This window comes from Gopherus flavomarginatus, chromosome 11, assembly GCF_025201925.1.
Source record: "Gopherus flavomarginatus isolate rGopFla2 chromosome 11, rGopFla2.mat.asm, whole genome shotgun sequence".
NCBI lineage: Eukaryota > Metazoa > Chordata > Testudines > Testudinidae > Gopherus > Gopherus flavomarginatus.
In genome coordinates this window covers 11,719,812-11,736,780 of record NC_066627.1, presented here as the reverse complement: position 1 = coordinate 11,736,780, position 16,969 = coordinate 11,719,812, and the positions used below count along the sequence as shown (strand labels likewise).

General features: G+C 45.0%; 1 protein-coding gene across 1 annotated transcript; it reads left to right on the top strand.

The window, feature by feature from the left end:
- Nucleotides 1-6,435: 6,435 nt before the first annotated feature.
- Nucleotides 6,436-7,377, top strand: LOC127031206 (olfactory receptor 4D9-like). The gene has a single exon (XM_050917973.1). It carries the CDS (start codon nt 6,436-6,438, stop codon nt 7,375-7,377), a length of 942 nt encoding a protein of 313 aa, XP_050773930.1.
- Nucleotides 7,378-16,969: the final 9,592 nt, after the last annotated feature.

Genomic DNA, 16,969 nt, shown 5'->3' with positions numbered 1-16,969 from the left:
AGAGGTGACACCTTAATGTGTAGAGGGGTTGTACCTTGCTAGTGTCAAAGTTAGACTCAGGACTCACAGTTTGTCAGACCACTCTGTTTTATTAGCACAGTGCTCTGCTAATAACACCCAGATAATGTGAGCACCATGCAAGACACAAACTATCTTATTTATACAGATAAAAGGGTGAGCACTTAACAAGATAACAAAGGAAGCAGAATCTGATAAGTTTACCTGAGCTAGGCATGCATATCTTATTTCCTTACTAACTATAACCGATCTTCGGTTAATGTCTCGCCATTAGCACCCTTGTTTATGCCTAATGTTTCTTTTCCTAGCAACTGTATTTCAACATTTCTTATTTCTGCTTAAAGGTACATACAACATTTCTTTAATCCATTCTTATTTTTACAATATAATTCATTCTACTTTCACACTAGTTAGAAGGGTTGCATCTCAATACGTCAGGAGTGATGTGTAACTTGTTTGTACCTGTTGTGACAAAGTTCCTCCTCTACCTTGGTAGGTCTTGTGCTTATTGGCAGATTTGCTCACCTTGGTGATCTTCCCCACAATCTGGGTCAACTCCTCCTGTGTCTGATCAGGAGTTAGGAGGTTTGTGGGGAACCCGGGCCCGCCCTTTACTCTGGGTTCCAGCCCAGGGCCCTGTGGATTGCAGCTGTCTATAGTACCTCCTGTAACAGCTGTATGACAGCTACAACTCCCTGGGCTACTTCCCCATGGCCTCCTCCAAACACCTTCTTTATCCTCACCACAGGACCTTCCTCCTGGTGTCTGATAACGCTTGTACTCCTTAGTCCTCCAGCAGCACACTCTCTCACTCTCAGCTCCTTGCACCTCTTGCTCCCAGCTCCTCACGTACACTCCCTGTCCTCTGGCTCCCCCTCGCCTGACTGGAGTGAGCTCCTTTTTAAACCCAGGTGCCCTGATTAGCCTGCCTTGATTGGCTGCAGGTGATCTAATCAGCCTGTCTGCCTTAATTGGTTCTAGCAGGTTCCTGATTACTCTAGTGCAGCCCCTGCTCTGGTCACTCAGGGAACAGAAAACTGCTCTGCCAGTGACCAGTATATTTGCCCTCTACCAGACTCCTGTACCCCACTAGTTTGGGTCTGTCACACTGTGTATAAGAATGCATTCCTGGGGGGGTGTCTTTGTCCAGCCTAGGGGACAGTGGAAAGTCCCACCACTGACTGAGCTGAGTCCATTGCCAGGGAGCACATATGCAGGGCTGGTGCAACCATTTGGGCGACCTAGGCAGTCGTCTAGGGTGCTGGCATTTGGGGGGTGCCATTTTCTTCTGCAGCGACCACAGTGGCCGGATCTTTGGCTACTCCAGTTGCCTCCAGCATTCAGGCAGAGGGAGCTGGGGCAGGGGGGCGTGGGCAGGGCTGCCTGCAGCAAGTAAGGGGGGAGCAGCACACAGGGGAACACCTCATCCTAGCTCACCCCTGCTCCGCCTCCTCCCCGAGCACACCGTGGCCGCTTCACTTCTCCCAATTTCCAGGCTTGAGGCACCTAAGCTGATTGGCACTGCAAACCTGGAAGATGGGAGACATGAAGCAGAGACGACGCACTCAGGGAGGAGGCGGGGCAGGGGTGAGCTGCTTCACTTCTCCCACCTCCCGGGGTTGCAGCGCCAATCAGCTCAGGTGCCGCAAGCCTGGGAGGTGGGAGAAGTGAAGCAGTGACAGCATGCTCGGGGTGCTTGTGCGTGAAGCAGGGGTGAGCTGGGGCGGGAGGGGTGCCTCAGGGCGGAGGGTGGGGGGTGAGGAGGTGCTGCAAGGGGGGCGCCTTAGGGAGGAAGGGGAGAACTACCACAGGAATGGCACCTCAGGGCAGGGGGGGAGCTGCCGTGGGGGGGTCCTCAGGGCAGGGGCGGGGGGGAGGGTGCAAGATGGAAGTTTCTCGTACGGCACGAAACATCCTTGCACCAGCCCTGCACATATGTACTGGCTAGCTGCACCTTAGCAGCACCTTGGACTTTGTTTGCCAGGCAGCTGGAGACTGTGTTTCTCTTCTACAATAAACCTGGCCAATGTGCCTTTGTATCTTACTAGAGTCTATGGTCATTGGGGGTTCTCTTGGGGTCTGTTATGTCAGCTCTGTGTGCAGAGCTGGGGCAACACACAGAGGGAACACAGGCACGCAGCCGATGGATATCAACATTGAACAGAGCAGAGCACCACATCGGTAGCATCTGACAACATAGTACACCACCATGTTAGTTAAGGTGAAGACACAGGTTATGGAAGGGAAACCAAGGATCAGTCCATCTGAGGATCCCACATCCCAGGTCCGTGTTCACAATTCCTACCCTGCTTTTACATCTATGTTTGGCCCTTCTGGAAATTACCTCTAGTTAACTTGGCTTCAGTCATTTACACTTTAATCACCTTTATACTGAGCCCCATGAGCCACAGACTGAGAAATATCGAGATGAAAATGACAATCAGGAAACTGAGGAACAGAATTTTGTTTTCAGGGAAGAAAAAACAACATAATAATTTAGCTTTGGATTATATATATATATATATATATATATATATATATATATATATATATATGTGAATTTTTTATTCCATATGATCTTTCCATCAGAGTACTAATAAATATCATTTATAATCCATTTATTACATATTAAGAAATATATTGGGGGTGAAACTCTGCTCATAATGTTTATTAATTGTGGAAATTATGCATTCTGCACTCTGCCCTGACCTAGAAATCTCTGCCATTTTCTCTGCTGGAGGGATTCCCTGTATTTTATTCCTTCATTCTGCTAATGCTAATGGATGTGTCCTCCAAACATGGGCTATCACAGATGTGGCTACTAGCAGACATTTTGTTATCAACAGGTCCTTCCCTGAGTCTACATCCAGCTTTGGACTGTCACTGTGTGTTCCATGGGTGTCCGAACTTTAGTAATCTTCCTAAATCTATTTATTTTCATCTAAAACATTCTCCGATTACTCTCCTATTATCTTAGGCCATTCTCAGCAAATATGGAGAAAGACCACTATTCTCCCATACAGTCTCTAGCCATTATGACTCCTTTTCTTATGTATTTTCCTCAGCTTAAGTGGAGTTAATTACCATTGATGAAGTATTTTGAGCTGCAGTGTTGAAGTTTGGCAACACTGACATTGGCTGCTGACTTCATAATCAGACTGACTTTGCAGACTGATATTCATTCAGATCTCCTCCAGAATTCATTCTTATCTTCCGTAGAGCTCTTGAACAAAATATGTTAAAGGAGTTCAAGAGGGATGAGGAAATACAACTGATCCCTCTCAGAGACACTAGACCCAATGTGACCCCTAGAACTGACATGCAATCCAGAAGTACTGGTTACTTTTCTCCAGCTCTGACCAACAGAACAGCTTTGTATCTCAGAGCAAGGAATAGAACCCATGAGTCCTCACATTTCCTCCGTTTGGAGTCCAGACAATGATCCAGTTCAGCCCCTGTTGTTCAAGCCCACTCAACTTGATAAATTTCTAAAGCCTGTTCAGTTTGAGTGGCTAAAAAGAAACATAAACAAGATGAAAAACTCCAGGAACTTATTAGTTATTCCCCTTGAGACTGAAGTCTCACATCTCCAAAGCAGCAGCTCTCTTGATCTGGCTCAGTAAAGCTCAAGGGTCTTTCAGTGTATCTTTGATCCTAAAGCCACTCTTGATGCATGGGTCAGATGGGATATAAAGGGAAGATTTCTGTGGCTGTCTACTCTTTGGAATCAGGTCCCCTTCCCCAGCCAGTCAGGAAAACAATGACCAGCTATGAGATGTGACTTCCCCAGACCATCCTCAACTGTTTGGAGGCAACCGGCTCTGAGATCACCGGCACACAGGCTGAGGTCATGACTTTTGTTGTTCAAAATCTACTATGTAGAAGTAGCAATTGACATTGTTATTGGAGAGAGGAAGTGGGTGTTGGGGGAAGTTCAGATATTGGCTTGGATTTTAGAACCTAAGTGAGTTAGGAAGACAACAGTTCACTGAGCCTTTACCACCAATCTTTGCAACGCTAGCTTTGCCTGACCAGGCATCTCCTATGGCAGGTGCTTTGTGCTGCTCTGATTTGAACGGTTTTATCTCGGAAGCAAGGTGGAGCTAGGAAGCAAAAATTAGAAAAATCTCAGGGAAATGCCAATAAAACCTGAGCAGGATTCCCTGTGTTTACCTCCATTATTTCCCTTTGAAAATCCAGACTGAGAGAGGAAGTGAGTTACCTGGGGTCCCAGAAGGTGTCCTTGGCAGTATAGAAATTGAACCCATGGCCAGTACTCTACAAAGAAAGCCGCCCTCCTGCATGGTGCACAGCACCGTGACCCTATCGTTTAAGAAGGAGATGTTGAAAAGTTGGCTAGCATTCTCTGGCAAAATATATTTCTCTGCAGAAAAATGAGGTTTCTTCAAAACTGAAATGTAGAGATAATGAAAAAGTAAAGGGATACGATTTGGGGAGGTGCATGAGATTGAAAGCAGCATGGCCTAATGGAGAGAGCAGGGGACAAGGACTGCAGAGCTTAGTCCTATGCCTGGTTCCTTCAGTGCGCAACTTCTCTGAGCCATTTACAAATGCAGAACTGAGGCTCATAGCAACCTCCTTTTGAAATCACTTTGAGCTCTGTAGATGAAAACAACTAGATGTTTGTATTTTAAAAGTTTTTTGGTTGATCCTCAAGAAAAAAAAAAGAATCAAAATTAAAATTCAATCTGAATATAAAATTTGCAAAAACAAATTGTTTAGAAATTAATTGAAAATTGGGATTTGAACACCAATGGCATGAAATGTTTCATTTCCTTCTTTTTAAAAATTTTACCATGTAAAATTAGATATACTGACTATTTCATAGATGTGTTTTATTGGGAACATTTTTTAAAAACAAATCTGTTCTAGAGATTTTCAAAAATGTTAATGATAACTCAGAATCCATAATTCCACAGCAGTTTTGAATATTTAAACAGAGGTGCATAGACAGAAATCTTTTTGTGTTCACAGCTTTCAAATTCAGGTGTTTAAAATTATGCACCAGAATCCATAGGCACCTAATACAGTGACTGGATTTATTTCAGATGCTCTGAGCACATGCAATTACTTCTAAAGACAATTACAGTTAATTCCTTCTCTTCCTGTAACCAAGGGCGCACACAGGGCATGTGAATCCTCTAAATACGTGGTTCTCCAGTTTTCCATTCCAACCCTTCTTCAGTCTAAATCAGGAACTATGTTGGACCTCCTTGCCACATATGAATATAGGAAGGTGTAGAGGGCGACCACCTACTCCAGCCTGGAAGGGGTTGGAAAAGCCCTGCAGAGGGCCAGGGCTGGGCAAGGTAAAACCCTGGCTGATTGGGGGGAGTGGCTGCAGCTGGGGCCATGCCCCAAACTGAGCAACAGGGCCTTATAAGAAGGCCAGGGAAACCAGAAGTGGTTGTCTCTCTTTGCCTGTAGAGGAAGATGGGCCTGGCTGCAGTGAGCTAGACACAGGGTACCTGAGTAGAACAGGGCTGCGGAAAGGCAGAGGGGCTGGTGATGCTCCAGCCTGGAAAGCCCCAGGCTCTGGCCTAGCATAAGGCCAAAAGGTACTGGGGGTTGGAGAGGGCAGCCCATGGATAGGCAAAGGCAGCAGGACCAAACCCAACCTTGCCAGTGATGAGTAGGCTGATACTGCAGTCTACCCCAGGGCGCAGGGGCTAGATGACGACTGGCAGTAGTCTGGTACTGAGACAAGGTGGATTAGTGGGTGGTGGTTTCCCGGGGAGGGAAGACCTAAAGAGAAAGGGGTTACTGCTGCGGGGAAGCACGCAGTTAAAGGGGCACTGGGTCAGGGAGGGACATGGGGACTGGAGGACAGGTGGATTGCTGGCCTGCAGAGGGTGCTCTGGAGATGGAACAAGCTAATTCCCAGAAGTCACCAGCAGGAGGTGCCACAGGAGTGAGTCTGCTTGTCTACAGAAAGGTATTCTGGTTATCATGAATACCTGACAATTTCTTATGACCCTCACACCGAGAACCACTGGACTCTCAGAAGTTCTGCCTAAGATCACTCCCTGAAACTCACATTTCTTCCCAGCCATGATCCTCTAGACCCCATGGATGTGTGCAAGATGAGGGCTGTGGGAAAATGAATACAGAAAGTGGTTTGGTAAAGGCTTGATTTTGTAGGTAGGCTGCTCCTTTTCTCTCTCAATGATCCCAAAACTCAACATGACAACTGGTGTAGTTCATAGGGTCTGCTGTAGAAGGGATGCCCTGCACTGAGGATAACTGAATTTAGTAAACTAAGATAATTATTAAACAAAATGTCTGTTAAGAGGCATTAATTTTGACTAATACTAGTAATTCAAGGAAGGAATAATAAAAACTTCTTCATAGTAATTATTACAGTTCCCTCTCTAGGCATGTTTTTGAGGCTAGTAAATGGAAGAGCAGAACCTCAGCTCCACAGTGACAGAATTTGTCCTCTTAGGCCTCACCCAGAATGCTGAGCTGAAGCGATGCCTCTTCGTTGTTTTCTTCATAGTCTACTCGACAACCTGGTTGGGAAACTTCACCATCATCACCACTGTGATCACCAGCCGCTGGCTCCACACCCCCATGTACTTCCTGCTGGCCAACTTGTCTTTCCTAGTTGTTAGCGACTCATCAGTCAATGCTCCAAAATTGCTGTTGGGTCTCCTCTCCCAGCGCAGAACCATCTCGTTCAATGAGTGCATCCTCCAGATGTTCTTCTTCCACTTCATCGCCTGTGCTATGGTTGTTGTCCTTGTGGTGATGGCTGCTGATCGGTACATAGCCATCTATAAACCACTGTGGTACTTGACTATCATGAACCGTGGTGTGTGCATGGGCCTGGTGGCAGGGGCATGGCTGGGTGGATTGGCTCACTCTGCTGTTCAGATTGCATTGATCCTCCAGCTGTCTTTCTGTGGTCCAAACATCTTGGACAATTTCTACTGTGATATCCCACAAGTCATCAAACTGGCCTGCACAGACATCTACTTGGTTGAGTTGCTGATGGTTTCCAATGGTGAGATGCTTGTCATAGTAATGTTCATCATCCTGTTCATTTCGTACACCATCATCTTTGTCAAGATAAAGACACATGTTACAGATGGGAAGCACAAAGCTCTGTCTACCTGTGGATCCCAGATCACAGTTGTGTGTTTACAATTCATACCCTGCATCTTCATCTATTCTAGGCTTTTCCGGAAATTGCCCAGGGACAAGTTGGCGTCAATCATTTACACTGTAATCACCCCAATGCTGAACCCAATGATCTACATGCTGAGAAACTCTGAGATGAAAAAGGCCATCAGGAGACTGATGAGCAGAATCCTGTCCTCAGGGAAGAAACTATAAAGACAGAATGTATCTTGAATTATCTTTTTTTTTCAATTACTTGATTATCCTAAATGAACTTTCTATCAGAGCTTTAACAATCCATATCTTTAATCTCTATTTTTGACATTCAAAAAAAGTGTGTTGGTCAACCTTTTAGCATGAAGTTTATAAGAATATTTGGGTTGGAAGGGACCTCAGGAGGTTCTAGTCCAACCTCCTGCTCAAAGCAGGACCAAGCCCTACTAAATCAATTAATGGATCGCTCCCCTTTTGTCTATTAGAAAGTTTGCCCATACTTTATTTCCCTATGCCATTAATGTTGGTGGATCTATCCTTCTCTAAACATGAGCTATCACATATCTTGTTACCAGAAGTAATTGTGTTATCAGTGTGCCCTTCCCTGAGTCAATAAGCAATTTTGGACAATAATTCTGGGTTCTATAGGTGGCCTACCTTTACTATTGTTGAGAAATCTGTTTAATTAGCAAAAATATTGTCTAATTTCTATACTATTATCTTAATGCAATCCCAGCATATATGCCTTCACACCTTCTCTAGACATTAGGTTTCCCTTTCTTATACCTTTTCCTGGGCTTAAGTGGACTGACTTTAGCATTGATGAAGTATTTTATAATACTTTTTCCTGAATAGTTGCAAATATAGATATGTTCTTAGCTTCCTCTAGCTGTTGTCCATTCTTCCAAGTGATATCTGCCTTTAGATATTTTCCCCATTTTTTCATAAATGTGCTCTTTTCTCTCTCCTAGATACATCAGTAACAATAATACTCAGTGTAATATGTGGGGTCTCACATTTCATAGCTTTTGTCAGCTGAGCCCCTTGCACACATCAGGGGCTCCTTGCTTTCCTCTTTTCCCCCCACCAGCTCCCTGTTTGCCACCCTCCCATCTCCCTCTGTTTCATGGACTAAATAACTACTTTCCACAAATTGTATGCAATGCATCAATGTTTAATTGATTTTATTTTGCTAAATTGAAACTAGTTTGTACCAATATAATTATTCATATTGAACAAGAAATAGTGTCAAGCCATTTTATATCCATGCAATGTTAAGTTAAGAAAATTGTAAGTTTTACATTACAACATAAAAATATATAAATGATCATATGGGGTCAAACCAATGGTACATCTAGTCCAGTATCCTGTCTTCTGACAGTGGCTGATGTCAGGTACTTCAAAGGGAATGAACAGAGGAGGGAAACTATTGATTGATCCATCCCCTGTAATCCAGTCCCATCCACTGGCAGTCAGAGGCTTAGAGACACCCAGATCATGGAGTTGTATCCCTGACCAACTTAGCTAATCATCTCTGATGGATCTATCCTCCATGAACTTGTCTGATTATTTTTGTATTTCAGGACTTCAGAACATCCCCTGACAACTAATTCCACAAAATGACTGAGCATTGTGTGAAGTACTTCCTTTGTACTTCCTTTTTGTTTTAAAGGTACTCCTGTTAATTTCATTGGGTGACTCCCGGTTCTTGTGTTATGAGGAGGGCAAGAGCAAGGTTTTGACCACACCACACCTGTCACAATTTATAGACCTCTATCATATCCCATTTAGTCTTCTCTTGTCCAAGATGAAAACTCCCAGTCTTTTTAATCTATCCACAAATAGAAGCTGTTCCATTCCCTTAATCATTTTGTTGCCCTTCTCTGTACCTTTTCCAATTCTTCTACATCTTTCTTGGGATGGGGGTGACAGAAACTGCACACAGTTTTCAAAGTGTGGATATACCATGGATTTATATAGTGGCACTAAGATATTTTCTGTCTTATTTTCTGTCTTCTATCCCTTTCCTAATGGTTCCTAAAATTCTCTTTGGATTTTTTGCCTGCTCCTGCACATTGAGATGTTTTCAGAGAACTATTCGCAATGACTCCAAGCTCTCTTTCTTGAGTGGTGACACCTAATTTAAACCCCATCATTTTGTATGTATATTTGAGTTTATGTTCAATGTGCATTACTTTGCATTTATTAACATTTAATTTTATTTGCCATTTTGTTGCCCATTCACTCAGTTTGTGAGATCCCTTCATAAATTTTCACAATCTGCTTTGAGCTTAACTATCTTGAGTAATTTTGTATCATCTTCAAATTTTGCCATCTCATTGTTTATCCAATTTTTCCAGATCACATATGAGTAAGTTCAACAGCACTAGTCTCAATACAGATTGCTGGGAGACACCACTATTTACCTCTTTCCATTCTTAGAACTGACCATTTATTCCTACCCTTTGTTTTCTGTCTTTTAATCAATTACTGATTCATGAGAGGGTTTTCTCTCTTATGCTATGACTGCTTATTTTGAATAGGAGCCTTGGATGAAAGACATTGCCAAAGGTTTTCTGAAAGGCCAGGTACACTGGATAACCATTGTTCATATGTTTGTTGACCCCACCCCTCAAAGAATTCTAGCAGAGGAAAGAGTAGAAACCAGTTCAACAGAATGGGCCAAATTTATCCCAGGAAGAAATCCAAATATTTCCAATGAGAGGCATTAGGAAAGGGAGCAAGGGGGTTTGTGGCAGAATCTGGAACTATACCATGTACTCTTGCACCACGATGTGAACTATGACTAGGATTTTCAGAACAATTTAAGGAAATTAGGTGGTCAATTCTCATTGACTACCCAATGTTATGTACCTAACTCCATTAGATCTCTTTGAATAGACCATTCTTAATACACAAATATTACTATCATGTGCCCTGTTGCTCCTTCCATCACCCACATCAGCCGCATCATTCAGTATGGGACTAAAGTCTTACGTTTTGCATTTGGAATGTAAAGAAACTCAGATAGCAGCTGTACAATATTTTCCTAGTCACTTGAAATGTGCTCAGACACCAACATCGTAGTGCAAGCCCAAATCTATAAACCTGGACTCTGAGATCCAGGTTTTCTTTGCCTTGAAGACATACTCTCTGTCTGTCTAATCACTGTATTCTTTTTGCATTTGACTACATCTACATGGAATGCAAGGCCAGTGTATATGATCGTACTTCTCCACTTACACAAAAGTTACAATAAAATGACCCCTCACAAATAACTTACCCCAGTGATTATTTCATGACTGAGTTTATCCGGGAGTCTCTGGGCAGGAACTCATCTGCGTTAAGCATGGATGTCAATGGAACGACTCTGCATAGGTCCAGTTGAGCTGGAAGTCAAACACTTACAAACCTTCCACTCTTCTTCTCCAGGGTACCGTTAGCCATATTTGGATCTTTGTGTGTATTAACCATTTGCCAAACCTGGATCCCTTCAAAGGGAGAGGTTAAATCCCAGAAACAAAAATTTTGACCTCATTTTCCCAAATCAGCTTGTCTACAGGACACATATCAAAACCGTGCTCTTCCAGAAAGCCTTTCCATCCTAGGAAAAATATCATGGTATTGATGTATGTCTTTAGGTACAAAATATAAAAGGATGTGTATTCATGGGTCCAGGCACCCTTATTATCTCTCAATAACAGAATAAAAATCCTAGATGCATTAACATGATAATCTCAACATTAGTTCAGAGCCTTGGATACCCACAGAAACTCTTCTGCCCCCTTGTGTCATTGTGGCCAACAAATCTTCTCCCTCAGAAAACTCCATTAAAGAGATGACATATGGGTAGAACCAAGAAAGAACAAAACATTGACTACTGCATGTAACTAATCATTCCTATTCCCCAAGTATATCTACCCCAGAAAACTAAACGTCTGGAACAATGAGACAAATCAATCAATCCATTGCTAAAAACCAAACACAATTAGATGAACTAAACTATAAAATGCCCAAAATCTCTGTCTCCAAACAAAGCTTTTTAACTCCAAAAAGGAAAGGAACCAGATAGCCCATAAAGTCCACTAGGGACTTCCTCATGCTATTGATTTTGTGTGGAAAGTTCTCAGGTAGAGTGACGATGGGTGGCAGTATAAAACTCTAGAAAAACACACATATAGATTTTGATTTTATTTACACTTGTGGAATCCTAAATATAAGAACATAAGAGCAGCCATACTAGGTCAGACCAAAGATCCATCTAGCCCAGTTTCCTGTCTACTCTGATAAGAGGCTGGTTCCTTGATCTTTTTCACTCTGGCTGAAACTGAAAAAAAACTAAACAAAGAAAACTTCTTTCCTTCGTTTTGAAACATCTTGTTCCTCCATGGTTCCTCTGGTCAGGTGTCAGCTAGGCTAGGTGAACCTCTTAATCCTTTACTGGTAAAAGAGGCATTAGCTCTTAACTATCTCTTTATGACAGCGGCCATACTGGGTCAGACCAAATCAGGTCCATCTAGCCCAATATCCTGTCTTCCAACAGTGACCATGCCACGTGCCCCAGAGGGAATGAACAGAACAGGTAATCATCAAGTGATCCAACCCCTGTTGCTCATTCCCAGCTTCTGGCAAACAGAGGCTAGGGACAGTAACCCTGCCCATCCTAGCTAATAGCCGTTGAAGGACCTATCCTCCAGGAATTTATCTAGTTCTTTTTTGAACCCTGTTATGGTCTTGGTCTTCACAACATCCTCTGGCAAAGAGTTCCACGGGTTGACAGTGCCTTGCGTAAAGTGTGTTGTCTTTACGACATGTGTCAAAACCTTGTTCTTTCAGAAAGCCTTTCCAGCCTAAAGAAACTGTCTGACTTCAGTGGTGTTAGTCTGATTTTTTGTTTGTTCATTTGTTGGTATTTTTTTACCACTGTAAAAGCAGCATTTGTATAAAACAGATTAGGCATCATGTTCTCATGGACACAACATTTTCACCCATTGATTAGATTATTTAGGAAACACAGAATTAAACCATGGTCATGAGAGACAGATGGACATTTTATTTTGATGAATAACCTCCCCTCAGTCAGTTTCTTCATGGAGCTTTGATCTCATTGTTCCTTATCCTGTAGATGATCGGGTTCATCATGGGAGGCACCACAGCATAGAGAACACCCACCACAAGATCCAGACCTGACCGAGACCTGGAGGTGGGTTTCAGGTAGGCAAAGGTCCCAGTGCAAAGTAACAAGGAGACCACAATGAGGTGAGGAAAGCATGTGGAGAAGACTTTATGCCTGCCCTGCTCAGAAGGGATTCTCAGCACTGTGGTGAAGATCTGAACTTTAAGAACACTACTATTAAAATAAAAAGGCTTAAAACTAAGAATGCATTAAAGGCAAATAACCCCAACTTCACTGAGATACATAGATAGATGTACATAGATAGATAGATTTTCATGGATCTGGGTGAAATATTTGTTGCTTTATTTTCAGAACAGAATTTGCCTGATTCCCACAGGAATGTAGGAATCACCAGAGTCTAATACCCAGGTCTCACTGGGCCCAGACCAAATGCTGCACCACCCAGAACAGCTGGAGTCGGTGCTGGGGAGCTGCTCTAAAGCGCAGCCAGTGCAGGATCATTTGCCTGGGTCTACAGAGAGCCTGAGACAATGGATCTGACAGAGTGGAACTGCTCCAGGCTTTTCCATGGGTGTTCACCTCCAGCTCCACTGCTCTTGAGAAACCCACCAAACCCACCCCTCAGCATGGGGCTCTGTGTGCAGGAGATTGGGGAAGAGCACAACTGTCTCCACCCCCTCACACAAGCAGATACTATCTGGTGGGCAAGTGAGGACTAGGGGGACCACTGCTGTCACTCCATGGGGCCAGAGTCAAAGGGGCAGAGCCCCATGCATGGCCCCTGAGTGTTTGAACCCAGCCCTGAGAGATGGCAGAGATTTATGGGACTAAATGTGCCTCTTTCTCTCCAGGCTCCAGGGAATAGCCCTGCTCAAAGCAGTGACTCCTGCTGGGATCAACCCCAACTGCTGTAGAGGGAGAGGCAGGGAGCACCCCGTCTCTCATGGACAATTCTGCACTGACCTTCATGTCAGGGAGTTTCCCAGTGATCTAGAGGCTGGGTGGAGACCTTCACCAGCAGGTTTATTTCATTCTCTTATCTAAACATAACCATGGAGGCTCTCATAATCCATGGCAATGTCTCACCTGCTGAGATCTTTGTCTCAACGATACCTTGTGGCAGTGAGTTCTCCAGTTCAACTGTGTGTTCAGCTGTGCTGGGCAGAGGCCACCTTGGACACTGTTCAGAACAGGGGGAATGGCTAGGCAAAGGAAGGAGGAGAGTGAGAGAGGACGGAAGTGATGACCAGGGCTTGCTAATGAGCAGAAGCAGGGGAAATAGTCTTTTGCTCAGAGATGGGGGTAGGGGAAAGGAAGCAGGAGTGGGTGGACTGTTCCATGGGCCTGGGACCAGGTCAAAGGAGTGGGGCTGAGAAAGAAAGGAACTAGTAGTCAAAGGGGTTTAAGCAGGGATCTCCGAGGAAGCTGAGTCAGGAACTCTGGGTGGAGGAATTGGCTCAATGATCCTCTCTTCCAAGTAAAACCCAACAGTGATGTCATGGACAATGTCCACTTTCCTGATTGAAAGATTTTTTCAGTAATGTTTTGATTTCTGACATTTCAAAACATCGGTACTTTTAGCATTTTTTACCTAACGTAAGTCTACATTGAAATAAGAAAGAAGGCCCATGTAAGGCACTTTAGCACATAACTGGCAGTACAAAAAATAAAGTTGACAATAATAATTCAAAATGGAAACCACTGTTTAAAATGTTCCCAATGTAAAATAAAAACATTTAATTGAAAATGACATTTTCCCACAAAAAAATAAAATAAAATTGATGTTAGTGAAACTGTTTGTTTTGTTGAGAATATTTTTTTGGTCCAAGATTTCTGACCACTTCAGCCATCTAACAGCTAAAGGTTCTGACTGGAACCTGTTCATCATTTGCTTACAGTCAATTAGATGTACTTCAGTGCATTGTTGGGTCAGGCTATAGTGATTAGCATCTTGAGGAACTGAACATGTTAGAAACCCTCAGGGTTAGATTCACAAGAGACCTGAGGTGCCAGCTGCCACTTTAGGCACTGGGGCTGGACTCACAAAGAAACATAACTTTGCAATGCTGAGTGGTCCCCACAGCTAAGTGTTAGGTACCTAGAAAATCATTGGGGTTCAAAAGCCTGCACCTAGTGCTCAACGAATAGGGGATGATGGCACCTCAGAATGGGATCCATAAACACCAATGCACTTGGCAGCTCCTCGGTTAAGGTGGCCAATGGGAGATGCAGTGTGCTAAGTCCTGCCCCTCTCTCAGAGGTAGGCACCTAAGCGCAGGCTGCAGGGAGGCGTGTCCCGCTGCTGGGGATTCCCAGCTCTGACCCCTCTCTTGGAGTTAGGGGCTTAGGCCATGTTAGGGGCGAAGCAGGAGCTCCCTCACAACCATTAGCTCCCTCGCAACCAATGGGGCATCATTTGGGGAGTGGAGACCCTAGATGCACATCCCCACTTCTGTCTCCCACATCCCAGGTGAATGCGTGACCATGTGGCTAAGAGCTACAAGGAAAGTACTCCTGCTCCATCATTCTGTGTGACATGCCTATGGGGTCCCACTCCGGTAGGCAAACTCTGGGCAGACTTACTGCATTGACCATGCAGCCGAGTTAGGGGATGAACGTCTGTTGTTCCCTGGCTCATGGATTGCTCTGGGGCTTAGGTATCTCTCCCCTCTACCCCCCATCTTCCTGCATTGACTCCCAAAAAGGGATCACAGTTGGGAATCCCAAACAGAGGGAGGCACCTCCCTGCAGCTCAGACTTAGGTGCCAAATTCCTTAAGGGAGGCAGGGCTTTCTGCATGCCTCTTTTCCTGGCATCTCCCCCTGCCTAGCTTGGGCGAGAAGCCGCCTTTGCAATGCCTACATCCCTCTGTGAATCTGGCCCTTGCAGCCTGCTCAGGCTGGCTGGGTCACCCAGCGTGTCAGGGACACTCCCCTTTGCAATCAAGAACCTCCCCACTCCCCATTGCATAATGTTATCACTCCCAGAATGTGACTGGACAATAATAGGTGACTGGGCTGGATTAGAACCAGTGCTTGGAGGCTTTCCATTGGCCAAGATGCCTGTCACTCTCAGTGACCTCGGAGAAGGTGGATGGAAAGAGGAGGTGAAGGCAGCACAGCCAAGATGGGGAAATGGGAAGCTGGATGCTCCTTTCCCACGGGGGGATAGACAAGCCAAGGGATCCCCCCTCCCCAAGGCACTCAGCAGTCAGGCTGCCCCAGTGGATCTTGCCTTCAGAATCAGGGGTACAGGGATCCCATGTCAGGCCTGCCCCTTCTCCCAGGAGCCAGTGGCCAACTCCCTCATGTGGGTGCCAGTGACCAGCACTCCCCATGATCCCCCCCTTGCCTCAAGGGGCTTGTAGTGAGGGCTCTGCAAATCTCCCTGAAATTAACGTGGAAATGTTGGTCAGTCGGAGTCTGACTGTGATCTCGTTCACACTGGGCTTACCCTCTTTGATACCTGCCAACTCCAGCAGAGATACTAATGGTCTACACCAGGGGTTCTCAGCCTTTCTCTTTTGATGTCCCGCCCCAACAGGCTATAAAAACTCCACGGCCCACTTGTGCCACAACAACTGTTTTTCCACATATAAAAGCCAGGGCTGGTGTTAGAGGGTAGCAAAGATGGCAACTGACCAGGGCCCTACGCCACAGGGGGCACCCAAAGCTAAGTTGCTCAGGCTTCGGCTTCAGCCCTGGGTGGTGGGATTCAGGGTCCCGGGCTGCACTCCAGCGCAGCAGGGCTTTGGCTTTCTGTCCTAGGCCTTAGTGAGTCTAGCTCTGACCATGCTTGGCAGACCCCCTGAAACCTGCCTGCAGCCCCCCAGGGAGCCCAAACCCTAGTTGAGAACCACTGCTGTAGATGAGGGGTTCTCAAACTTTTTCTTTCTGAGCACCACCCCCCAAACATGTTATAAAAATTCCACGGCCCACCTGTGCCACAACAACTGGTTTTTTCTGCTTATAGAAGCCAGGACTGGCATTAGAGGGCCACAAGCAGGGCAATTGCCTGAGTCTCCATGCCACAGGGAGCACCACAAAGTTAAGTTGTTCAAGGCTTTGGCTTCAGCCTCTGGTGGTGGGGCTCAAGGCCCCAGGCTTCAGCCCCATACAGCAGTGCTTCAGCTTTCTGCCCTGGGCCCCAGTGAGTCTAACACTGGCCCTGCTTGGTGGACCCCCTGAAACCTGTTTGAGGCCCCCCAAGAGGCCCCAGGCCCCTGGTTGAGAACCACTGGTCTACAGCATTGAGGGATCAGTCTTAGGCCCATTCATTGATGCTTCCTGAAGCTCATTCACCTAATCCTCCTGGGCATGAATGACTTTGACTTTAATGGAGTTTCTCCTGATTTACACCATATTGGGTGAGAGCAAAATCAAACTGACTCACTCCCGCTTTCCAATGTGTCACATATAGCACCCTGCCCAACACATCTTGGGCTTTATTGTTTATTGCCTGGCATGTTGGGCAATTGCTTATATTTGTGCAAAATTAAATGCAAAGTGGGTGTCAGACGCTACCTTTCTAGTGCAGCAGAGTTTCACACTCACTTGGCACAGATGTAAATGGCTCGGAATGAATTGAGCCATTCATAGGAAGTCAAATATCAGTGTTAGTCTGGATCTGTAAAAAGCAACAGAGAGTCCTGTGGCACCTTTAAGACTAACAGATGTA